Consider the following 25,663-nt stretch of genomic DNA (forward strand, 5'->3'; position numbering starts at 1 on the left):
CTTCCCGAGCAGTATGTGGTTGAGACTCCATGCTTTCAAAGCAAGGGGTGCAGGTTCAATCCCTGGTCTGGGAACTAAGATCCTACGTGCTGCACAGCGTGGCCAAAAAATAAAAAACAAACCAAAAGCCATGTCACCTCTCCAGGCCCAACCCAAAGGCCCCGTCTCCAAGACGTCTTCCCTCCAGCTATGGAGATTCCATGTCTGCTTATCATATCTGACCTTCTTGACGGCACCTGTTATTGGGCCCAGGACAAGACGACCCTCCACCACACTGCACGCTCCCTGAGGCCAGGGGATTGGCCCTGCACTTCACCTTCTTCTGGTACTGCGTCCTGAGGTCATGTGACCCCAGCAGCAGCAAAATGAATGAAGCCTGTACCCAGGGCCCTGTGGTCAGGGCCGTGGCCTCTGTTCTTGGCAAAGACGGAAGGCCTGGGCAGACCAGCTGAGCCAAACTTCCTGACCTCATTCCAGGGACGGCAGCTGCAGCCACAAATTCCAAAAGAGAACAAGTAACAGTTAGGAACAGAGTCAATGCTTTTTTTTTTCTTTTTTTTTTTTTTTTACTTATTTAAAAAGGCCTTGGCGGCAGGAATATAGTGTAAAAATCATTGGAAAAACTAAAAGGCATCGATACATATTCGAATATACACTTTGTACATAAATTACATTTCCTTTAGTCTTTCTGAGTGAGGTCCTGATTCAGCACTGAGGTCTAGTAATTCAGAGGTCCCGGGAGTTGCACGTTCAGGCCGGCATAGTCCACCATGTACATTGGCCATTGCTAGAGAGAGGGGGGACAGACAGCCTGGGTTAGGACTCCAGGTGACTCCGAGAGCCCCCCGGGACGCTTTCTGAAGGACTTCCTTGGATGCTATTTATTTTGAAGCTGTGGGAGGCCCAGAGAGGGGGCTGTGACTTAAGATCTCACGGTTCACCAGTGACCGTGGGGCCAGGGCTGGAGCTTTCTGATCTGTTCCCACCTGTGTCCCAGGGACCAACCGTCTGGGCAGACGTGGGGAAGAAATTGGGGATTGCTCAGAACAGGTGGCCTGAGCCCCATAAACTCAGCCCCCTCCAGGCCTCAGGCTCCAGAGCAAGCCTTCCTGTCTCTCTGGGTGGCGGGAGGGTTGAGGGACCCTCTGTGAGCACCCTGGCAGGGACAGAGGCAAAGCCTGAACTTCTGTGCTTTTCAGGAAGGGGTCCGAGCATAAACAAACCCTAAAGTTTTCAACTGGCTTCCGATATTCTCCCCATTGAAATCAGAAAGAACCCTTGAATTGTGCCTTTAATGAGGCTCTCCTCTCGAGAGGAGCCATGTGACAGAGCAGGTGGTGATCTGGAGGTGGGGTGTCCATCCACCACTGACCAGCGTGAGGCTGCAGAGTTAATGTGCTTCTGTCCCAGGTTTTCCTCATCTAAGTACTGTGGGTAACACCCATGCCTCACAGCCCTGTGGCTCACAGCATGTGATGTGAGCACAGAGATTAGTCTAGCATCCAACTGTCCTGGGAACCCGGGAGTCTGCTCAAGGTCCTATCGAGTGGGAGGAGGTGTCAAGTCCCTTCCCACTCTGAGGCCTCAGCTTGCCCATCTGCATAGTGGGCCTGTGAATTCCTTCCCCCAGGTGCCTGTGAGCACCTGATGAGAGGAGAGGTGGACTAGCTCATGGGTGGGGCAGGCAGGAGAGTCTGCAGACCCTGCTCAGCACCTGGCGTCTCCCCGCACCCTGGACCCACACCCCAGCGTAGACGACCCTGCCCGAGTGCCGGCTGAAAGCCAGAGGGAAGAGCGGTCAGGTCCTGTTCTGCGCAACTTTACCACGAGCGAGATCTGGTTGGTGGATGCTAACGACTCCGGGTTAGAGGAGGAGGAAGAGGAAGACGAGGAGGAGGAGGAGGAGACGGAGTTCCCTTCGGAGACCCGCTTTCTCTTGCGCTTGGGAATGCTGCTGTCTTTGGCTGGTGGGAGAAAGGGTTGCTGATGCCGGGTGCCAGGGCCACTGTGTCTTGGCTTCCTGACCCTTCCTTGGAAAAGGCCTTATTCGCCGGTTTGAAGTCCTCTGCTCAAAACTCAAGGCTCCTGATCCCCCAGTGGCTGAGGCCCATCTCCGCAGCCGCCTTCCCTGAGCAGCCCCCACACCCGACTTGCCCACCCTCCTCCTCCCGCTCACTGTCTGCTTTGCTGACACTATGGCCTCCTCCTCCAGTGAGGCTTCCCCAGCAGGCTCAGCTCAGGCCCAGGGTTTCCTTATACCCTTCCCGGACCAGGTAGAGTCCAAAGTCCCAGGCTCCGAAGAACTCCCAGACTCAGAGCCATACAGCCTTGGGTCTCAGGGAGAGTCACTTAATGGCCTTGTACCTTCAGTTTTGTCACAGGTAGAATGTGAGTGAGATTCTGCAGGTTTGCTGGGAGCGTCTCACGAGATAATGTACCTGGTCCCCAGTAAATACTCAGCAACTAAGAACTGCTATCAGTATGGTTGCTACTGTTACCGCCGACGTGTGATGACCCAGATCTGACAATGCTGTGACAAACGACAGGTCACAGGCATTGGTGGACAGGCAGTGTCCCAGTGGAGAGAAAGCCTGGTTTAGAGCCAGAAGCCCAAAGTTCAAACTCCACAGCTGCCACTTACTAGATGTGTGACCCTGGGAAAATGATGAACCTCTCTGAGCCAAAAGGGTTTGGAAGCTGTATGATATAAGACTCAAAGGAGACTAACAGTATGAAGGAACCCAGTACTAAGCCCAGCGCAGAGCAGGACCAGCAAGGGTTGCGCTGTTACTGAATCCAGTTCATGTGATTATGAAAGACTTAGCAAAAAGATTTGCAGTTATGTGTGGGGGACTTCCCTGATGGGCCAGGGGTTAAGAATCCACCTGACAATGCAGGGGACACGGGTTCGATCCCTGGTCCGGGAAGATTCCACATGCTGAGGGGCAACGAAGCCCGTGTATCCAACTACTGAAGCCCGAACGCCCTAGAGCCTGTGCTCCCCAACAAAAGAAGCCACCGTGATGAGGAGCCCTCGCACCGCAACCAAGCGGAGCCCCTGCTCGCCACAACTAGGGAAAGCCCGCCCATAGCAATGAAGGCCTAGTGCAGCCAAAAATTTTTAAAAATTAAGATTTGCAGCTGTGTATTGGGAACCTCCCTGGTGGTCCAGTGTCAGGACTCCACGCTTCCACTACAGGAGCTACAAGTTCCACCCCTGGTCAGGGAACTAAGATCTCCCTTCACGGTGTGGCTCCCCTCAAATATTTGCAGCTGTGTGCTGCGTAAGTGGAGATTTGGGCTTGACTGAGGGGATACAGCTTATTGACACAGCCCACGGAAAGGTCTTAATGACACAGATAAGGGCGTGCTGGGCCTGGGAGGGCAACTATCTAGCTGGTGAAGCAAAGCCAGAGGCTGGGGTCTGGATGCAGTATGAGTGGAGATCCCGGGAAATAGAAGACTGTGGAGGCAGAAGGAACCCAGGCTATGAGCCAGGGAGGAGGGATTTTTGCAGGAGGCTCCATGTGCAGACAACTCAGAAGTGCTCACCCCGGGCAGTGGCCACTGTGGGGGTCACTGTAAGACCCTAAAGGTGGCCATGGTGGGGGGTGGTGGATATGTCTCTGATAAAATGAAAGTGTTAGTTGCTGCTCAGTCATGTCTGATTCTTTGCGATCCCATTGACTGCAGCCTACCAGGCTTCTCCGTCCATGGGGATTCTCCAGGCAAGAATACTGGAGTGGGTAGCCATTCCCTTCTCCAGGGGATCTTCCAGGCCCAGGGATTGAACCCAGGTCTCCTGCATCGGCAGGCGGATTTTTTTTCCTGTCTGAGCCACCAGGGAAGCCTGTAAGTCTCTGATAATTTGTCTCAAACTCTCCTCCCGGAGGCCTCCATGGGGCCTTCTGCATGTTTGCCTCTGACTTGGGAGCAGCTCCCAAACCTAGTCACCTCCCTATCCCATGCCATGCCCTTGGCATCAGCACATGCTAGAAGGCTGTGGCATTCCAGGGGAACCCTGACCATTTGGAGTTAGGACCTTACGTCTCAGGCTGGGGTGGGGTAGCCTCATTGAATCCTGTCACTGTCCCCACTGAACAGCCATGTTGGGGCCTACAGTCCATCGTGGCCTGTGGTTCAGATGGATGGTCAGCACACCAGGCTCGAGGAGGCCGCCAGCTCACTGTGTGGCCTTGCTAAGTCCCTTCCCCCCCCGCCACCCCCCCCCCCGGGCCTCAGTTTCCCAACTGTACCATGAGAGGTGGGACTAGATCAGTGTTGTTGTTGTTGTTTGGCCGTGGCAAGCGGCCTGGGAGATCTTAGTTCCCCAACCAGGGATTGAACCTGGACCCTCAGTAGTGAGAGTGCAAAGTCCTAACCACTGGACTGCTGGGGAATTCCCTGTAAATCAGTGTTTCTTAACCAGAGGTGCACCTCCCAATCCCTGGGGCTCCAGCCTCTCGAGTCCTGTGACACACCTGCTTGATCAGAATCCGAGAGTTTCCCAGGTTCCAGGACCCCGAAAGGTTCTAGAAGACTAGGGTCTACTGCAGGTGTTGCCCTGAAAATGCAGGCAGAGTCCAGGGGCCCAGCCAGTCTTGGGCAGCGCCCACATGCCTCACCCCTGCAGGGCATAGGTCACCCCCTCTCCCCACCTCAGGTGACTTCCCCATCCTACCTGACGCCCCCTCCTGCTGGCTCCTGCCTGTCCCTCCTTCTCTCTAGCTGATCTGCCAGGCTCAGCTCTCCATGGCAGGGCCTCTCTGAAGGGCATCTGCAGGCTTCCTGGGGCCTTCTGGGGATACTGGCCTTGCAGAAGGTCTCAGGCTCCCTGGGGAAGTTCCAGGCAGGACGACTACACTTTCCTCTATCTCGTGCCCCCTGGCTCAGCTGTGTCTGGTCCCCGAGAAGCAGAAGGGTGGCCTCTTCAGCCTCTGACTTACCTGGCACCTTGGCGTCATTACAGATTTCTGCAAAAGGTCTGAAAAAGAGAGAAATGAGGTGGCAGTCAGAACACCAAGTTTCCCCTCCCCCTCCTCACCTGCTCCCTGAATGTGGGCGACATTGTAAGATGAAGAAGCTGCCACCAATGCTGGAACATTAGCCAGGAAAGACCCGGATGAAAGCAGTCAGTGTCCCTGCCCGGAGCAGGCGGGGTGATGGCAAGCCTGGCACTGTCAGTGCCCAGCCAGGTAGGTCACCCCTCGGACTGGTTTCCTCTAGAAAGCGAGGGTGTCGTCTGACCAAGTGATCTGAAGTGTGTGCCTACATTTATGTAAGTGGATATACGAGATAGCACTATTTTTTAAATATATATATATATATTCTAAAAAGGAACCTGGATTCTTTTTTTTTTCTTTTAATGTTTGTTTTTATTTATTTAGTTTTGGCTGTGCCGGGTCTTCGTTGCTCTCTCTAGTTGCGGCACGTGGGGGCTACCCTCTAGCTGCAGTTCCAGGGCTTCTCACTGTGGTGGCTTCTCTTGTTTCAAAGCATAGGCTCTAGGGCACACGGGCTTCAGTGCTTGTGGCTCCCAGGCTCTAGAGCACAAGCTTAGCAGTTGTGGCACATGGGCTTAGTTGCCACGCGACGTGTGGGATCTTCCTGGATCAGGGATCGAACTCTTGTCTCCTGCATTAGCAGGCGGTTTCTTTACCACTGAGTCACCACGGAAGCCCTAATATGTCTTTTACTTTTTATTTTAATGATTATTTTACTTGCAGCATTATTATAAGAACCCCCCAAATTAGATATTATATATATATATATATATATATATATAATGGGTATTAAAAGAAAAAAGAAAAGTGGAAACATGGAAGGAAAAGCCCAGAATGTCTTCTCTCTGGGAGGTACACCTATTGGGGGTGGGTGTGCATTTTCTCCTATTTGCCAGAAATTACTTCAAGGGGTGAACATACATGGGAAGAGAGGGAAACCTCTACTTTTCATCTGAGGCCCCGCTGAATAATGTGGGGCTTCCCTGGTGGCTTAGCTGGTAGAGAATCTGCCTGCCATGCGGGAGACCTGGGTTCCATCCCTGGGTTGGGAAGATCGCCTGGAGAAGGGGAAGGCTACCCACTCCAGTATTCTGGCCTAGAGAATTCCATGGACTATATATAGTCCATGGGGTCACAAAAAGTCAGACATGACTGAGCGACTTTCACTTTCACTGCATAATGTGATTTCTCCCCCCAGATCTATAGATATTTTATTGCATCTTTAAAGTATCACGAGTCCAAACAATCCTCTGGCACACTGCTATTTCTGTAGCTGGACAACTCAGATCAATTGAATGATATAATTTTTTGGACACAATTATTTTACTTTATATTATTTTATTAAAAAATAAGTTTTGGCTGCTCCCCTCCAAAAAAAAGTTGTATTTTTTAAATAAAAAAGCCACAATACGTGTGGCTTATGGAATCTTAGCTCCCTGACCAGGGATCAAACCCAGGCCACCGCAGTGAAAACGCTGAATCCTAATCACTGAACCGCCAGGAAGGTTGAGACTCTGCGCTTCCACTGCAGGCAGTGTGGGTTTGATCCCTGGTCGGGGAACTAGATCTCATATGCTGAAACTTTGTACAAGGACTTCAGCTACTGAGCCTGGGAGCTGCAATGAAGACCCAGCATAGCCAAAATAAATGAATGAGTGAATAAATACATAAAAACTTAAAAAACCCTCAAAGACATGGAGTGTTAACTTGGAAAGAAAATGTGGGTAGAAGAGAAAGTCAAAGAAAGGCACCACCAGTGTTAACTCTAAATAGGAGGGTTATGGGTTATCTTCCTTCCTTCCACCTTTTTGTATTTTCCAGGTTTGTGTATTTTTTTTAAATCCGAAAAATAATCAAATAAACTATTTATTTTAAAAAGTATATAGGGATATACAGTAAAATACAGACAGAGGCTATTTCTAGGGTTGGGGGTACTGAATTACTGTTATTTTCTAAATATAGTAAAACAGGTAAAAATGAGTGGTATAGTAAAAAAAACATCAAATTTAATTAACATTGAAAAAATAAATACCTATGAATGCTGAGGCCATGTGTTTCAGTTGAAAGGGGTTAGAATCAGGACATCTGGCACTATAGCCTAAGTGCTTGTGTCCCTGAAGAATTCACATGTTGAAAAAAAACCTAATCCCCAGTGTGATGGTATTTGTTGGTGGCACCTTTGAGAAGTGATTAGATATGGAGGGTGGAGCCCTCATGAATAGGATTAGTGCCTTTATATAAGAGGTTCCAGATTGCTCCCTCATCCCTTCCACCCTGTGAGGACATAGTGAGAAGACGCTCACTGTGAACCTGGAAGAGCCTCACCAGGGCCCAAATCTGCTGACATGTTGATCTTGCGCTTCTCAGCCTCCATGACAGTGAGAAATGAAGTTCTGTTGCTTAAGCTGCCTGGTGCGTGGTGCTCTGTTACAGCAGCCTGCACAGACTGAGATGGGTAGGTCTGGAGCCCAGCTAACCCACTGTGACTTACACTGTCCCTTTCTCACTCTGGATATCTGTTTCTTCATCTTTTAAGAGGAGACTGCTGGGACTTCCCTGGCAGTCTAGTGGTTAGCATGTGGCCTTCCTGTGCAACAGGCGTGGGTTCAAGCCCTTGTCAGGGGAGTTAAGATCCCAAACACCTCGAGGCCAAAAAACCAAAACATAAAACAGAAGCAATACTGTAACAAATTCAATAAAGACTTTTAAAATGGTCCACATCAAAAAAAAAAAAAAAGATGAAAGACAGCTAGGCTGTCTACCGGATTCTGTGCAAGTGAGAGTTTCCTCTCTCTCCTTTTCTCGCTATTTCTGTTTTGGACTCCTGGCTGGGAAAGCTCTGGGGGTTCCCCTCCCAGATCCAGACAGCACCCTCCCTCCCCCATGCACCCCCAACCCGCTGGGGCAGGTGCCGGGGGCACTCACTGGAGCTGGTTGATGATGACCATGCGGACATGCTCGCGGGCCTTCAGGATCTTCTCCAGCCGGTGGATGTCGTATGTGTTGGGGTTCCGGAAAGGGATGTCATCAGGCAGGCCCGTGACCTCAACGGCATCTGGGCTGTCCCGGATCAGTTTATAAGGGACCAGCACGGGCCGGTTCAGACCCAGAGCCTCACCTAGAGCGCACAGGGGGTCAGGGTGAGGAAAGATTCCCCGGTCTCAGGCGAGCTCTCTGGGGAAGGGCTGGGACTTAGCATGGCCCACCTGGTAGCCACTGTACCCCAGAGAGTTTGTAAGTCAATACACACCGCTGGTTTGTTTGTTTTAACCCAATTAGCAAAACTAAAAATCCAGGGGTGGGGGATGAGGAGGGAAGGACTGGGAGTCTGGGATTAGCAGGTACAAGCTATTATATGTACAGGATGGATAAACACCAAGGTCCTACTGTGTAGCACAGGGAACTGTATTTAATATCCTGTGATAAACCAGAATGGAAAAGAATATGAAAAAGAATATATATATATATATATTTATAAAACTGAGTCACCGTGTACAGCAGAAATTAACACAGCATTGTAAATCAACTATACTTCAATAAATTAAAAAAAAAAAAAAAAAATCCAAGGAATTCCCTGGAGGTCCAGTGCTTAGGACTCCTTGCTTCCACTGCAGGGGGCATGGTTTTGATCCCTGGTTGGGGAACTAACATCCTGCAAGGCCAAAAAAAACCATAGATATAAAATCTACTCCTGTTGTGTTGGAAAAAATAAAAGTCCTTACTTAGGTATTTATGGACTAAATGACGGGATGTCTTAGGTTTGTTTTAAAGTACTAAAGCTATCAAACCATGCCTATCGAATTCTGTTCATGGGATTCTATGTGGAGAATACTCGAATTCTCTATGGAGAAGTCTCTAAGCAAGAATACTGGAGTGGATTGCCATGCCCTCCACCAGGGGATCTTCCCAACCTAGCGACTGAACCTAAGTCTCCCACATTGGCAGGTGGGTTCTTCACCACTAGCACCACCCAGGAAGCCCAATGAACTGGGCTTAGATATAAGATATAAGCACAGAAGCCAGGTCTGTGGATTACACGGTGGGTCACTGAGTCATTCTCTCTGCTTTGAAAACTGATTTCAAAATAAAAAGTGAAAAAGCCACAGCAAACCACACAGCAGAGTCGCTTCCTGTTACTGTCAAAACGAAACCCCAAGTCCTGGGCTGCCCCCCTCTCTGCACTCATCGAGAACCTCTGCCCCCGCACCCTCCCACTCCTGGCCCACCTGCCTCCTCACTGCTCCGCAGTCACTGAGCTGTTCCCTACACCTGGCAAGCGTCCCTCTGTTTGTCCCCCCTGATGTGCAAGTTCCTGCTCAAACGTCCCTTCTTCCAAGGAGCTTTCTTGTTCACGGATCCAGCCATGGCTAGGCTCCCATTACCCCTGCCTCCTCATCACACTTCTATACTTTCCTGTTTTCCTTTGTCCCTCTCTGAAATTCTTTAAAAAAAAAAGTCTTCTAACTCTCAACTACAATACAAAGTAGGTAATACTGCTAAATTCATCACAAACAAAACACATACAGAGCTGCCCAAGAGGCAAGAGGTGCAAGCAACAGGTGTCTTTCGGCGGATGAATGGACAAACAAAACCTAATATACACACTGCTGCTGCTGCTGCTGCTAAGTTGCTTCAGTTGTGTCTGACTCTGTGCGACCCCATAGACAGCATATATGAGGGAATCTTATTCAACCTTCAAGAGCCAGAAAATTCTGACACAAGCTGCAACATGGATGAGCCACAAACACTGTATCTTTTCACTTATGTGAGGTATGCTGCTGCTGCTGCTGCTAAGTCATTTCAGTTGTGTCCGATTCTGTGCGACCCCACAGACGGCAGCCCACCAGGCTCCCCCATCCCTGGGATTCTTCAGGCAAGAACACTGGAGTGGGTTGCCATTTCCTTCTCCAATGAATGAAAGTGAAAAGTGAAAGTGAAGTCGTTCAGTCATGTCCGACTCGTCACGACCCCATGGACTGCAGCCCACCAGGCTCCTCCATCCCTGGGATTTTCCAGGCAAGAGTACTGGAGTGGGGTGCCATCGCCTTCTCCGATGTGAGGTATGAGAGTAGTCAAATTCAGAGAAACAGAAAGTAGGAGGGGAAACGGTGAGCTGTTATTTAATGGGTATGAGTTTCAGTTTTGCAAAATAAAAAAGTGGTGGGAAAAAAAATGTATACAGAGCACCTAGTGCTGCCTGACACTCAGTAATCTAGAAACTGCTCCATTGGTGGTGGCTGTATTATCAACTGTACCATCCTGGGTTCTTCCCTAGCACCTGGATGCCTTCTGCAGGGGACTTGGCACTTTGCATCTATTCCATGGCCAATGCCCTCACCACATTGAGCCCCCCTGATGGCGGGATCAGACTCCTGCCTCTAGATTCTCAGGGCTGAGTGTGTGCTGGGCAGACAAGCGTCTGCATGAACAGGCACTCGGCTGTGGGCCACGGCCTCTGCCACACAGCCCAGCCCTAGAGGCGCTTAAGGCTGACCGCTGTCCCAGCTGTGTGCACCGCTGATTGATTCCTTTCCCCCTCACTTTCTTGGTTGGGGGGCAGAATGACGAGTCAGCTCTCATCAGTCACAGTGCAACTATGTCCCCAGGGAGCATACAGGTCAGCTGGGGACAACTGGATGCCAGGTTGGCTGCAGAAGAAGGGGGACCCCAAGGAAGGCTGCCCTGCAGCCCTGCCCTCCCTCCCTCACTATGCACTGACCGTATTTCTCGTTGAAGAGCTCCTTCACCTGCTCCCGGAGGATCACCTTCTCCCCGAGCCTGTTGGCATCATCTTCGTCTATGAGAGGAAGGCAAGGGGGCGTGAGGGTCCCCACAGGCTCGGCCCCGGGACCTGCTCCTTCTCCCACGTGGTGGCCCAGACCACCACTGGCTGGCACAGGCGCTCCAGGGCCCGCCCACTCCCCTGCAACCTGTTGCTGGCCTCAGCCGTCTGTCCGTACATCCATCCACCCATCCTGCATTCTCTGAACAGCTTCCCCAGCACAGGCCCCGCATCAGGCATGCAGCACCCCGAGGAGAAGGAGGCCAGAAGCCTCCTCCCAGGGACTCACAGCCTAGTGGGGGTGACGGCCAGGCCGCGCACCCACCCAGAAGTGTGACCGGGGACACCCCCGAGGAGATGGGAGAGGGGGCATGTTCAAGAGAAGGCAGGATGGAGTGGGGGTGGGGAAAGACACCCCAGGTGTAGGATCAGCCCCCCTGCACGGGCATCGAAAGGTGAAAGGTCACAGTGTGCTGGCTGGGGCTGAAGCACAGGGTGGGGCCAGGGGAAGTGGATGGGGTGGGTCGGGGGGGGGGGCAGGGAGGTGGGGGTCTTGTGCCACCTGACTGAGCTGGGCTTGCAGGAAGTCACCTGGCTGCCTCGCAGACCCAGAGCCCAAAGCTTGTGACCAGGGGGGCCCTTGAGGGGGCACCTTCTGCCCGGACCCTGTGCTCCCCTCCCTCAGCCCTCTCCTTGGCCTGGAAGAGCAGCTGGGGTCAGTGGAGCCCCCAGAGACAGGCCTGGGCTGGGCCAGGAAGAAGCGGGGCATGGATGGCATAGAGGAGGTCCTGGCAGAGCAGTCATGGGCATGTGTCCCAGGAGCGGGCGTTCCAGGAAGGGCCCCGGGGCACCGTGGCACAGTTCACCACATGGGCTGGGCCTCGGGGGGCGGGGGCAGGGAGCTAGAAGCCGGCAGGGAGCCAGGGCCTGAGAGGTGAGGGGCAGAGCAGACAGAATGGGTCGACAAAGAAAAACAACTCCTGTTCTAATCTGGAAAAATCTCACAGAACTCAGTTCCATTTGGGAGGCCCAGGGCTCTGTGCCACTCAGACTGTCTGCTGCCCCCCGCCTGCACTTCACACCCCGGGCACGAGGCCCAGCCTTCCCCTGGCTCCACCGCCAGGGAGGGGCCTTGCCCGCCCAGCCCTGCAGGGCAGAGAGCTTCCCACACTGCCTGGCACCCCTCCTGCGTCACCCGCTGCCCTCCCAGTACCCCCTCCCCCTCCACCCACCCACTGTAGCCCTGTCTGGTCCCGTTCATGCCCACGCTCCTAATTCTAGCATCCAGATATCCAAATCTCAGAGTTCCGGGATCTCTCTCTCTTCAAGCACAACCAACCAGCCACCCAGGTGCCAGGGGGCACTGCCAGTGTCAGGCATCCCAGATAACATCTTCCTCCTGCGTCCCCATCTCGGGGGGTGATGGTTGCCCCTGGGCACACTGAGACCCCGAACTCGGCACCCGGGAGCCCTCCCACCTTCCCACACACCCCATCACAGCCCTTCCCCATGGTCTTCAGGACCCCAGAGGTGGCAGCATCAACCTGACCTCCGCCCACGTCAGCAGTCAACTAAGACAAGTCCTGGGCCCCGGGGCCACCTCGAGCCTGCGGGGAGGTGGAAGACACTTTCTATCCAGCTACTCCCCCTGCCACCAGGGATGGCTCCGGGACTCTGCCCGGACATGGCAGCACCACAGAGGCCAGGGAAAGATCAACCTGGATCCACCCAATGTGCACTGGAGACTCCGCCGGCAGCCTTCCCAGACATGGTCGTGGCCGTTGCTCACCACAGTCCACAAAGGTTCAGAGAGAGGTTAAGTAACCCGCCCAAGGTCACACAGCCCTGCAGGGCCAGGAATACCCTATTTGACCCAGAAGTCCGGGTCTTTCGCTCTACCAGGCACACTGGGTTTCCTGAATTTTCAGTTTCCCATCTCTAGAAAGAAGAGTTGATGTTTAAGGTGTTTCCACTAAATCTCTCGTTCTATCAGCTCATAGTTCCACATCTTTGTCTCCTCTCAAGCCCAGGGCAGGGCTGGGACTCAGTCGGTATATGACAAAGCCTTCTGGATTAAAAGGAAGTAGACAGCGGACTTCCCTGGTGGTCCAGTGGTTAAGAATCCGACTGCCAATGGAGGGGACGTAGGTTCGATCCCTGGTCGGGGAAGATCCCACGTGCTGCAAGGCAGCTAAGCTGGTGCGCCACCACTACTGAAGCCCGAGAGAAGCCACCACAATGGGAAGCCTGGCACTGCAGCAAGGTCGTCCCCGCTGGCTGCAACTAGAGAAAGCCTGCGTGCAGCTACAAAGGCTCAGCGCAGCCATAAATAACTAACAAAAGGAAGTCGACAGTACCTCAAAGACAAGCCTGCAAGCTCAGGTTCTCGTGGTTGCTGGATGTGACTATCACCTGGGCACATGGGTGTGTCTGGGAGCGTGGGACTCACTCACCCACCCCGCCTTCCCCTGCAGACCCCTGCTACTCCACTGTCAGTGGGTGGAGAGAGACACAGGGCGGCCCTGAGCCTCACACTGCCCTCGCCTTGGGGGAGAGGCAATGCCAGGCTCTGGGAGGGCGAAGAACTTGGAGTCGAAAACCTAGGCTTGTGTTGGTTCAGTCACGGGTGGGTTGTGTCACCTCTCAGCATTTCTGCTCACTGTCCTGAAACAATATTTGTCTTGGACAAATATTTCACAAGCATGGTCCCGTGGGGATGCAGTGCTGACCTTGCGTCAGAGTACAGAAAAAGTCCGAGATGAGGCAGTCAACAGTGAGGGACACGGGGTGACCCATCGGGCTTGAGAACTGTCAGTGAGAGCCTGGTGGAAGCACGGGGGGCGAGGGGGACCCCCCAACCCAGCTGGGGAGCATGGAGGGCTTCTCGGAGGGGGTGACAGCTGTGCCCCCCCAGGCCCTGTGGCGCTCGGCCTGATCGGCACACGTCGGGGCTCCAGGCACTTCACAAGTGCTCAACAAATGTTTTGTGAGTGTGTGTGTGTGCGCGTGCTCAGTTGTGTCCGACCTTTTGCAACCCCACGGATTGTAGCCCACCAGGCTCCTCTGTCCTTCATTATCTCCCAGTTTGCTCAAACTCATGTCCATTGAGTCAGTGATGCCATCCAACCATCTTATCCTCTGTCATCCCTGTCTCCTCCTGCCTTCAATCTTTCCCAGCATCAGGGTCTTTTCCAATGAGTCAGTTCTTTGCATCAGGTGGCCAAAGTATTGGAGCTTCAGCTTCAGCATCAGTCTTTCCAATGAATATTCAGGGTTGATTTCCTTTAGGATTGACTGGTTTGATCTCCTTGCAGGGACTCTCCAAGTCCCTGGTTTGATTTCCTCCAAGGGACTCTGTGTACTTGGACGAAAAAGGAGGGAAGCCCTTGTGGGATGAGGGCCAAGGAGGGACCCAGTATTTGGGAGGTTGAACTTGAACCACAGGTGCCCTCACTTTACCTCCAGCCTTGCAGGGGGAGGGATGAACACACTCGGGTCCAGGCTCAGAGATGCCTAGGACAGAGCTGGCCTGCTGTGACGTGGATTGTGGTCACTGTCCCCAGCTGGCCCCCACAAGTCCTGGCAAGCCCCGGACATGGGGGAGGAAGGCCACGCTTCCTCCTAGCCTGCATGGCTCAGCCCAATGGGCCTCTTGGCAGGCTGTGGGTCGGTCACCTCCTTCCTGACACTGCCAGGCTCCTACCACCACCATCATACGCCCACTGCCTGGAGAGGCGGCAGCCAGGCCGGTGGTCACCAGGGACCTCCCCAAGGACGGCTGTGGGCAGGGCGGGGCGGCCCTGGCAACCATCATCGCTGAGTCTGGTCTGCTAATGAGCAAAACGAGGGTCAGAGAACACGAGAGAGAGAGCGTGTGTGTGTGTTGTGTGTGGTGGTGGTGAGGCACAATCCCTGGGGCCCGTGGGGTCTCGGCCAGAAGCCCCATGGTCTTTCGTAGACTGAGGTACAGCCCTGTTGCCGGAATTTAAGACCGATTAAGACCACACGCTCTGAAGCTTGACTGCCTGGTCTCAAGTCTCGGCTGTTATTAGCTCATGATCTTGGGTCACCACTGCATTTCCTTGTTTGGAAAGTTGCAACAATGACCGCACGGAGCTGAGGACGTCCTGCCCGTGCCTGGCGCAGTCTCGGGCTAGTTGTCATTACTGTTCTTCCCTGGGGGGACCTGACGGAGTGTCTGCAAACCCAGGCTGGCTATAAGGACTCCAACAGTTGCAAACGTTTCAGAATGTTCTCCATTTGGAAACATCACAGGGCTCCATGCGGAGGCTGTGTAGCCTCCAGGTACCTGCTTGAATGCCTGCAGACAGTGGGGAGAAAGGGCATCCCCGGGGCCAACGACAGCAGATTCCAAGGCAATCTTGACCATACCCCTAATGCTGTGTGGTGTTTGGAAAAGCACTCAACCTCTCTGAGTCAGTTCTGACATCCCTCTAATGGGAATCCTGACGTGTTAGGGAGGGATTTAATGATACTACATAAAAAAAAAAAAAAAGTAAGGTCTTATGCCATCAATGTCCAGTTATCATTGACATGATTAGCAGACCACTGTCTCAGTCATCTCACACAGTCTCAGGAAATGAAATCTTACACAGAAAACTCTTCCAGAAGATGGAAGTTTATTTCTTTTAAGTCTCTGGGTTTGCTTGACTCATTTAGGGGAGGACATTTTCTAAAACTCATCGAGCAGGCTTCCTCGGTGACTCAGGGGTAAAGAATCCGCCGGCCAATGCAGGAGACCTGATTTCGATCCCTGATCCAGGAAGATCCCATGTACTTTGGGGCAACTAAGCCCGTGTGCCACAACTACTGAGCCTGCGCTCTGGGGCCCGGAAGCTGCAACGACTGAGCCCGCGTGCCCTAGAGCCCGTGCTCACGACGAGAGGCCACCATAACGAGAAGGTCGTGCGCCACGAGAGAGTAGCCCCCTCTCGCCACAACCAGAGAAAAGCCTGCACAGCAACAAAGACCCAGCACAGCCAGAAATGAATACAAATAAACATAAAACAACCCACACCAAATACCCCTTTTCTAATTAAGCACACAATTTGGGGGTAGGGGAGGTCACCCTCATGACCTGAACCCCAGTACCATCCAGAAAGTGCTGCTGAACTTGCCCTGGCTGCAGTGACCTGTCCCCCACTGCCCCGGGCTGGCATTTCTCCTGCCCTTTTTTTGCTTTTTCCAGTTTTCTGGTTTCTCTCTCTATGGTCTGCCCCAGGAGCTCTCCTCTTGTCCTTTCTAATCGGCTGTCTGTTAGCCCAAGGATTAACTGAATTTTGCCTGGGGAAAGCAAGCAACCAAGCTCATTAAATCACAGCCACGCTGGGTACACAGTTTTAAGCCAGGCAGCTCAGGGGGACGCCTGGGGTGGCCCCACAGCGCTCTCTGGGGGGCAAAGTACAAGAGCCCGGAGCAGCCTGGCCTTTCTGCACCTAGTCTGAGGTGCCCAGCTCGGGTTGATAACTGTGTGCTGGGAATCACGTTCCAGAATGACACAGAGGCAGCGGCAGCGAGAGAGGGGAGAAGCCAGTCTCTGGGGGAAGAATATAATTATTTCTCCTCTCTCCTCTCGAAGCAGCCTCTCCGCTCTGCCGGGCTCGGACTGGGCGATCCAGCCATAAACCAGACCCACGGACTCCCCTGGTGGTCCAGTGCTTAAGAAGAATCTGCCTGCCAATGCCGGTGACCCAGGTTCAATCCCTGCTCCAGGAAGATCTAATGTGTGGTGGGGCAACTAAGTCCATGTGCCTTAACTCCTGAAACAAGAGAAACAACTGAAATGAGAAGCCCGCAGACTGCAACTAGAGAAAGCCCATGCACAGCAACGAAGACCCAGGGCAGTCAAAAATAAATTCACTAAAATAATAACAATTGTTTTTGTTATTTTTGATTGTCACCTGGCTTCCCAGCTGGCGCTAGTGGTAAAGAATCCACCTGCTGATACAGGAGACGCAAGAGATGCAGGTTTGATCCCTGGGTCGGGAAGATTCCCTGGAGAAGAAAATGGCAACCCACTCCAGTATTCTTGCCTGGAGAATCCCATGAACAGAGGAGCCTGGTGGGCTACAGTTCATGGGGTTGCAAAGAGCACACACACACAGAATGATAATAATAATTTAAAGTAAAAAAGTAGAGCCAGGTGGGCCTGGCTCTCAAGAGACCAGAAGATTAAATATCCATGGGCACCCCACCTTGGTGGGATAGCTGCCGTGTGCAGGCAGCAGGGGTCACTCAGATAGGGGACAAGCCACATCCTTCCCTGGGCCCCTGTGACTTGTAGGATACTGCACTTTCCTGGCACCAGGCCTTCGCCAGGATGAAAGGATACACTCAGTTCACCTCTTAACCCTTTCCAGGATCTGTGTGTAGGGGCAGCAGGAGTTCCATCATCTGTTTTGCAGATGGACAAACTGAGACTCAGAGATGGCACAGCCATGCTGCAGTGGGGTGGAAGCCCTCGCCCTCGCCTGTGATCTCATGTACCCAAGAGAATCTTTCGTACGTGTGCCAAAGGAAACATGCTCAGGTGGGCTAAAGAGCACTCTTAGTAACAGCAAGTAACAGCAAGACCCAGACAGCCTAGGACAGGAGAATGAATGAATCAATCGTGGTATAGTCAACGCAGTGGAATATTACAGAGCCCTGAAAAAAACAGCTATGGCGAAACATTTTAACGCTATGTTACGTCTTGTTAAGTGACAGAAGCAAATTCCAGGCTTTCTATAATAGGATACCTTGGGGACTTCCCCGGTGGTCCGGAGGTTAAGAATCTGCCTTCCAGTGCAGGGGACGCAGGTTTGATCCCTGGTCAGGGAACTAAGATCCCACATGTGACAAGACCCCATATGCCGCTGAGCAACTAAGCTGGCAATGAGGAGCCCGAATGCCACAACTAAGACCCTATGCAGCCAAAAATAGATACATTAAAAAAAAAAACCTCTAAAAAATAAGACACCTTGGTTATAGAAGTTAAAAAAATAAGCAAAATGAAACAATTTTGGTTTAAGCAAGTATTTTATGCAATAGACATTAAAAAAAAAATGTGTGAGCAGTGATTAAATCACAGGGGATGACACCATCAAAGACATTTTTGGGAATCTGAATATAAACTGTATACTAGATGAGAGGGAGTTAGCAAGTTTCGTAAGTGTGACAACGGTATTATGGGTCTGCAAAAAAGAAGAGCATTGTTCTGGAGAGATGTGTGTTGAAATATTTAGGCGTAAAGAGTCAAGACGTGCCTGCAAGTTACTCTGATGGAGAAAGAGACAGAGACAGAAACCAATGGGGGTGGGATCTGTGGGTGGGAGAGAGACAAGGAGGGAGGGAGGGAAGGAATTTGGCAAAATGTTAAGAATTAATGTGCTGTGCTTAGTCGCTCAGTCGTGTCTGACTCTTTGGGAGCCCATGGACTGTAGCCCACCAGGCTCCTCTGTCCATGGGATTCTCCAGGCAAGAATACTGGAGTGGGTTGTCATGCCCTCCTCCTGGGGATCTTCCTGACCCAGGGATCAAACCCAGGTCTCCTGCATTGCAGGTGGATTCTTTACTGTGTGAACCACCAGCTCCCAATGACTCCAGGGAATTCCCTGGCAGTCCAGTGGTTAGGACTCCGCTCTTTCACTGCAGAAGGCCCAGGTTGAACCCCTGGTTTGGGGAACTAAGATCCTGTAAGATGAGAGTCTTGGCCAAAAAAAAAAAAGAGTTAGTGAATTCAGCGAAAGAATATACTGACAGGCATTATACTATTCTATTCTTTTTTTCCTGTAGTTTTGCAATTTTGCAGGAAAAAAAAAACCCCAAGAGAAAGAGACACATAAAATTCAGAATATTTGTTCCAGGGAGAGAGGCAGACAAAACGAAGGAGAGTGTGTGGGTGGGTATGTTACTGGCTCTGTTCTGATTCTTAGATGGGTGGTGGGTTCACAGGCGTTCACTGTAGTATTTATTAACAAGCGCCCAAACAAGTATGCATGCATATGAATGAAAGAATAAAAATAAATGAATACAAATGCAGTGTGGTATCCTGCATTGGAGTCTGGAATGTGAAGAGGATATCAATGGAACAGCTGAAGAAATCTAGCCTGAGCTTAGTCCATTGCAGGTGCCACCTGATGTCGAGTTTTGACAAGTGGACCATGGTTCTACAGGATGTTCGCGTCCTACATGGGTCAGACCGTACTTCGGAACTCTGTACTATCTTTGCAAGTATTTGTAAATTAAAAATTATTTCAAAATAAAAAGTTACAGCCATCAATCAATCGCTCGCTCGTTACATGCAGGGATATGGCACAGTGAGTTGTGTGCTGGGGACCATGATGGAACTGATCAGTGCACGGGGTTCCCTGGGTGGAGGGAGGGAAGAAGGCATGCCTTCTTACCCAGAGTTCTCTAGGGCCGGGCTCTGTACCTCCATCAATCCATCTCCCTTCCCCGGGATGGAGGTGGGTGGTGGGTGGACCACAGCCTGCCTGGGCAGGTGATCCAGCTTCCTCCTGGAGCCCAGCTGCCTGGCCTCCAGCTGACCCACTGCAACAAGAGCCTGAAACGATGGGCAACGGAGGGCTGTTTGGCCGGGGCCTCCCCTTCTGGGGCTCCTCCAGGCCCTCCCCTCCGCCAAACACTAGTATGCAAGCCCTCCACCGGCTAACGGTGGCACTAAGGCTCAAACCCAGGTCTGTCTGACCCCTGGGTGCCATTTTCCCACCTGAGAACAGACCAGCAGCTTGACAGAGGGCTTCCTCCCAAATTCTCTTGCAGCTCCTTTTAATTGTAAATTAAAAATTCGCTTGCAGCCTGAACCTGCAAGCCAGGCTGGGTAGAGCAAACATCAGGTTTTCTTGGGGCAGTGGCGGGGGGTGTCTATCCTGGATGGACGGTCCTGGGAGCGGACATACTCATGGCCCTTCCCAAGGGAAGTTACTTCCTTCCTTCTCCCCTCCCCTCCCCTCCTCCATGGTCCCAAGGCCAACAAGGCCTAGGCTGAACTGTGACATGTGGGCACAACTGGCCAGGTGCAGAAGGCTGCCCACTAAGTGTGACTGGCAGAGCATCAGCGCCCAACTTGGGCAAGATGGGCAGAAGCAGTCAGCTGACCCACATAGGCTGGGTCTCCGCTGTGCCAGGGGCCAGGGAGAAAGGAAGTATTTTGAGGCCACGATCCTTACCCTACAACATCGGTGAACTCTGCAGCCAGGGACCTGAGAACAGATGTTCCTGTGGGCCGACCGTGTGGTCTGTCTGCACGTGTTCACGATTACAGCCCCAGCACCCACAGTAACGCCCGACGCATCACAAGCACTCGGCAAATAACTGTCCAAGAAATTAAACTCCCACGTGCCAGGCACTCTTCTTAGACCTCGGCATGCATTCACTTAATCCTTCCGACAACACTAGGAAGTCGGTCCTAGGAGCATCTCCCTCCTGCAGATGGGGGGACCGAGGCACAGAGAGAAAGCCACCTGCTCCGGTGACACAGGGAGTAAGCAGGAGAGCCACGATTCATCCCAGATCACTGACCACCTGGCAGTAAGCCTCTCCGCCGAGGCTGCGAGGACAGGTAGAGGGTCTGAAATCATACTGAAGGCTAATCACAACTCAGTTTCTGCACGTGGGGAGGAACCAGATCTTCCTTCTACCCCGTCCAGCTCTCTCTGCACCCATAACCTCAAACCCATGTTTCCACCTGCCTCCCCGAGCACCTTTGTTCTGCACACCCCGCCCAGTCTCTGCCCAAGCCTCCCTCAAACCTGTCCCTCCTCCCATCTCGTGGGTCCCTGACCCCACCCTCCCACACGGTCACTCAGGAGGGAAACCTCGGCTGAATAGCGGCCCCCAAAGCTGACCATCCCCTAATCCCTGGAGCCTGTTTCTTCACATGGCAGAAGGACTATGCTGCTACCCTTAAGGATCTTGAGATGGGGGGATGATGCGGGATTATTCGAGTGGACCCCAAATGTAATCACAAGAGTCCCTAGAAAAAGGAGGCAAGGTCAAAAGCAGGAGAGGGGACAACAGAGGTTGGATGGACACGCTCTGAAGATGGAGGGGCCACAAGCCAAGGAAGGTAGGCAGCTTCTAGAAGATGGAAAAGACGCGGAAACAGATTCCCCCGAAGAGCCCTTGGAAGGAACCCGCCATGTGGACACCCTGACTACTCCTGTAAGGAGATGAACCCGGGCTGCTTTCAGCCACTGACTTACTGCAGCCACAGGAAACTCCACCCCTCTGCGCCCCTTTGCCTCCAGCTGTATTTTTTTCAGGGTGTCCCAGGTGGTAAAGAACCCATCTGCCAATACAGGAGATGTAAGAGATGTGGGTTCGATCCCTGGGTTGGGAAGATCTCCTGGAGGAAGAAATGGCAACCCACTCCAGTATTCTTGCCTGGAGAATCCCTTGGGCAGAGGAGCCTGGCAGGCTACAGTCTATAGGGTTGCAAAGAGTCAGACACAACTGAAGCGACTTAGCACGCATGGTTTTTCAAGTAAACATGTACGGATGTGAGAGATGGACCGTAAAGAAGGCTGAGGGCCAAAGAATCGATGCTTTCACACTGTGGTATTGGAGAAGACTCTTGAGAGTCCCTTGGACAGCAAGGAGATCAAACCAGTGCATCCTAAGGGAGATCAGTCCTGAATATTCTTTGGAAGGACGGATGCTGAAGCGGAAGCTCCAATACTTTGGCCACCTGATGCGAAGAGTTGATTCACTGGAAAAGATCCTGATGCTGGGAAAGACCGAAGGCGAAAGGAGAGGGGGGCTGGTGGAGGATGAGATGGTTAGATAGTGTCACTGATTAAATGGACATGAGTTTGAGCAAACTCCGGAAGATAATGGAGGACGGAGGAGCCTGGCGGGCTACAGTCCATGAGGTTGGGAAGAATCAGACCTGACTTAGTGACCAAACAACAAAATCCAGGTACATCCTGTCACCTTTGATGCGGCGAGAACTTCTCGGCTGGCCTCCCCGATTCCACCCTCTGCTCTGCAAGCCACTCAGACTTATCTAAACTGTCCGTCTGACCATGTCCTTCTGTTGCTTTAAACTCGCTGAGGGCTTCTGTTGTTTGTGGGGCAAATCCATCCTCCTTCCCCTGGTGAACAAGACCCTCTGCTGGAGTTTTCACCCAGCCCTGCACTCCCCGGGTCCCCACTTGAGAAGTCATAGGGAACCTGCTGTTTCATGAAACAGACAACAGAGATCCGGGGCTCCTCTACTTTGTGGGGCGGAGAGGAAGCCTCTTCCCACTCACCTTGTGGGGCATCTATAATCCTAAGCTGTGGGGACTGGGGCCTGTTGAAAAGCCATTGTCGTTCAGGGCCTGACGTCTGATTTCCTTGCAAGATGCTCAGCCACGTCTCTGGGCCGTGGGACCCTCAGGGTCACAAGGGGAGAAGGGCCTCCTCCCAGGGAGAAGGGGGTTCTTCCACTCACCCCCAGGACACCACCCCCTCCTGGCTCCTCCCGGTTTCTTCCTGACCTACAAAGACTGAAGGTACCGGGGTCCTGACCTGCTGAGTCCACTCATTTCTGATGATCTCATTCTGTTTGGGCTTTATTTATGTATTTTTATTTTTTGGCCTCACTAGGCGGCGTGTGGGATCTTCGTTCCCGGACGATGGATGTGCCCCACTGAATTGGAAGTGCGGAGTCTTAACCATTGGACCACCAGGGAAGTCCCCGTTTGGGCTTCAAATATTACCAGCAATGCGCTTGTGATTCTCCAAATGACATATCAAGTATGGACCGCTCCCCTGAGCCCCCTGCTTGTACGTCAAACTGCTCTTGGAGATGTGTGCGCATGCTTAGCCCTGTCCGACTCTTTGCAACCCCAAGAACTGCAGCCCGCCAGGTCCTCTGTCCTTGGGATTCTCCAGGCAAGATCACTGGAGTGGGTTGCCATTTCCTCCTCCAGGGGATCTTCCTGACCCCGGGATCAAACCCACATCTCCTGTGTCTCCTGCGCTGGCAGGCAGATTCCTTACCGCTGAGCCACCTGGGAAGCCCCCAGACTTAATAAGCCACAAACATGCCTGAGACCTCCCCCACTCCCCACCCCGGCACCTCTTCCTGCATCTTCCGAATCTCAGCTACCTATCAGCACCTCCATCCTTGCAGAAGCTCACTCCAAATCCCTGAGGTCAAGCTCGACTCCCCCTACCTATCCTCTTGCTCACAGCCCCTACCAGCAAGCAAATTGTTGGTTTTAGCTACAAACTCTGCCCAGAGTCAAAAACTCACCATGGCTGCAGCCACCCCCGGGGCCTCGCATGTGTTGCTATGACCACCTCCTTACATCGCCCCCTGCTGCCTCCCTGCGTGTCCTCACCCAGCAGCCTGAAGGGTCCTGTTAGATCCTAAACTGGATTCTGTTTCTCCTCTGCTCCGAAGCCTGCACTGGCTCCCAGCTCCCTTGGAATAAGGGTCGGCATCCTGATCCAGTGCCCACAATCGGCCTTCTCTCCCATTTCCACCCCACCTCCCACCCTGGCAGGGGACCTCAGGGTCTCTGCAGTCTGTACTTGGCCTGCAAGGTTCTTCCCTGCGCACCCTCTGGCTCTACTGCCCACTTCAGGCTTTGCTTACAGGCTTTCCCTGGCCACCCCCATATCAACCCACTGCGACTCCCTAAAAATAAACACAACCTCTCCCATCTGCTTCTCAGCCCTCAACATCTGGTACCCTTGATCCTTCGCACATCGTCTGTTCTCTGCAACCACACCAGAATGTAAATCCCACGAGGCAGTGTGAAGAAAGTGAAAGCATCAGTCACTCAGTTGTGTCCGACTCTTTGCAGCCCCATGGACTGCAGCCCTCCAGGCTCTGCCCAAGGGATTCTCCAGGCAAGAATACTGGAGTGGGTTGCCATTCCCTTCTCCAGGAGATCTTCCCTACCCAGGGATCAAGCCCCGGTCTCCTACATTGTAGGCAGATTCTTTACCATCTGAGCCACCAGGGAAGCCCTCAGCCCAGTGCCCGGTCCAGCAGACACTTCGAGACTGTTCACCGACTAAGTAACTGGCCCTTTGCTCCCAAACTTGAAGGGTCCCTTCTGCAGGCTGTGCTGTCCTGTCCCCAAGCCTGCAGAGGGACTGCAGAGGGCTAGGGCTGTGTCCCCATCCCCACCTCCCACCACCGAAAGGTCTCTTTTGCCACCAGACCCTGGAGGTGGCTCAGACGGTAAAGAATCTGCCTGCAATATAGGAGACCTGGGTTCGATCCCTGGTTTAGGAAGATCTTCTGGAGGAGGAAATGGCAACACACTCCAGTGTTCTTGTGAGGAGAATCCATGGACAGAGGAGCCTGGTGGGCTATAGTCCATGGAATCGCAATGAGTTGGACATGACTAAGGGACTAACACTTTTTACTTTCTTTCCCTGGAGGTTGGCAAGATCCAGCCCACCCAGGAAACAACGTGTGCTGAGCCATCCTTTGTGCCCCCCTCCCCACCAGGCCTCCACTTTCTGTGGCTCAAAGACGGATTTATCAGCCAGAGAGCTTCGGTTGGGCACGAGGTGCCTGGTGACCCCAGAGCTGATCCCATTCCAGTCCAAATAAAGGCGTTGGTTATTCCTGTCGGCTTGGGTGGTCCCAGCTGGGGAACTAGTTTCGGTGAGGTTTTCTGGAATGCTACAGAAGAGTTTGAAGCCCCTCACTGTTCCCTTCTGGGGCCTGAGCCCCCTGCCTAACAACTGCTGGGAATCTTGGGGTAGCCCTCCCCTCCCCTGGCAGAGCTGGGGGAGGACAGGGCTGGGACCACCACCGACCACCCCAGGGGCAGGGTGGGGGGCAGCCTTCGACCCCCGCTGGGCCCCCACAGGCCAGGAAAGGGCGGGGCCTCCTGACACCACATTGTTCCACGGCCCACGGGGCCGCCTCGCCTGGAAGAAAGGAGGCAGCCGGCCAATTCTAGGCCTGGCAGCCAGTCATCTGCCCACAAAGGCCTCCGGGCCCCGCCCAGCAGATGCCAGCTCCTCCCGGGATGGCAGAAGGGAGATCATTACTGGAGCCTAATTAACAAAGAAAAGCAGAGATAATTAAGTGGAGAAACATGTGGCTGGCGCTGGAATTGCGATATCTTTAGAAACTTGAGAAAGGACGATCTTATTTTGAGCTCTCGAGAGCCTGACGGAGTTGGAAGGGTGGAGAGGGGGTGGGGTAGGGAAGAGAGAAAGGGGGGGTGTGTGTGTGACAAGGCTAGAGGGTGGACCACGGAGGCTGTCCCTGCTCCGTGTGACCTCAAGGCCGAGAGATAGCAAGGTTACTTTCCCAGGTCAGAGACAGTACGTTAATTCATCCAAGGTCACCTAGCTCCTGAGTGGGGCCAGCAGGGGACTTTTCCCTGTTCCTATTCAGTCCCTTCCCCAATGCCCTCTGCTGAGGTCAACGTCAGCCCCTTTTCCGGAAAGCCCACCCCTCCCAGCACCCCGTGAGTGACAGGAGACCTAGAAGAGGCCCCAGTGGGGACAATGACAAGAGGTGCCATGTGGGGCTGGGAACATTCCTTCCTCATGAAAAATGGAAGTTTTAGTTGCTCAGTCGTGTCTTACTCTTTGCAACCCCACAGACTGCAGCCCACCAGGCTCCTCTGTCTATGGGATTCTCCAGGCAAGAATACTGGAGTGGGTTGCCATGCGCTCCTCCAGGGGATCTTCCCCATGGAGGGGATGGAACCTGTATCTCCTGCATTGGCAGGCAGATTCTTTCCCGTCTGAGCCACAGGGACCCTCCCCGAAAAAGGGATCACAGCCCTCCCCTTGGCCGACCCTTCACCCAGAGCTGAGCTTCTCAAACTGGGCCTCAGGCAACACTGGGGTGGGAAGTAGGTCAGATGGGATGCCAGCAAGTCATATT

General features: G+C 52.9%; 1 protein-coding gene across 11 annotated transcripts in view; it reads right to left on the reverse strand.

The window, feature by feature from the left end:
• Window positions 1–541: 541 nt before the first annotated feature.
• Window positions 542–25,663, reverse strand: part of GTF2IRD1 (GTF2I repeat domain containing 1) — a 117,966-nt gene continuing 92,844 nt past the window's right edge. For 8 of the 11 annotated variants that reach the window (XM_024984740.2, XM_024984738.2, XM_059881224.1 and 5 more), the window contains 5 exons: window positions 10,723–10,800; window positions 7,929–8,121; window positions 4,947–4,984; window positions 1,825–1,964; window positions 628–787 (listed from right to left, as the gene is read on the reverse strand). In XM_024984740.2, the coding sequence (XP_024840508.1) occupies window positions 719–787; window positions 1,825–1,964; window positions 4,947–4,984; window positions 7,929–8,121; window positions 10,723–10,800 (518 nt within the window). In that variant the 3' untranslated portion in view covers window positions 628–718. The other 3 variants (NM_001191468.3, XM_024984741.2, XM_059881225.1) reach the window with 3 other exon arrangements.

The sequence above is a fragment of the Bos taurus genome, chromosome 25 (genome assembly GCF_002263795.3).
Source record: "Bos taurus isolate L1 Dominette 01449 registration number 42190680 breed Hereford chromosome 25, ARS-UCD2.0, whole genome shotgun sequence".
NCBI lineage: Eukaryota > Metazoa > Chordata > Mammalia > Artiodactyla > Bovidae > Bos > Bos taurus.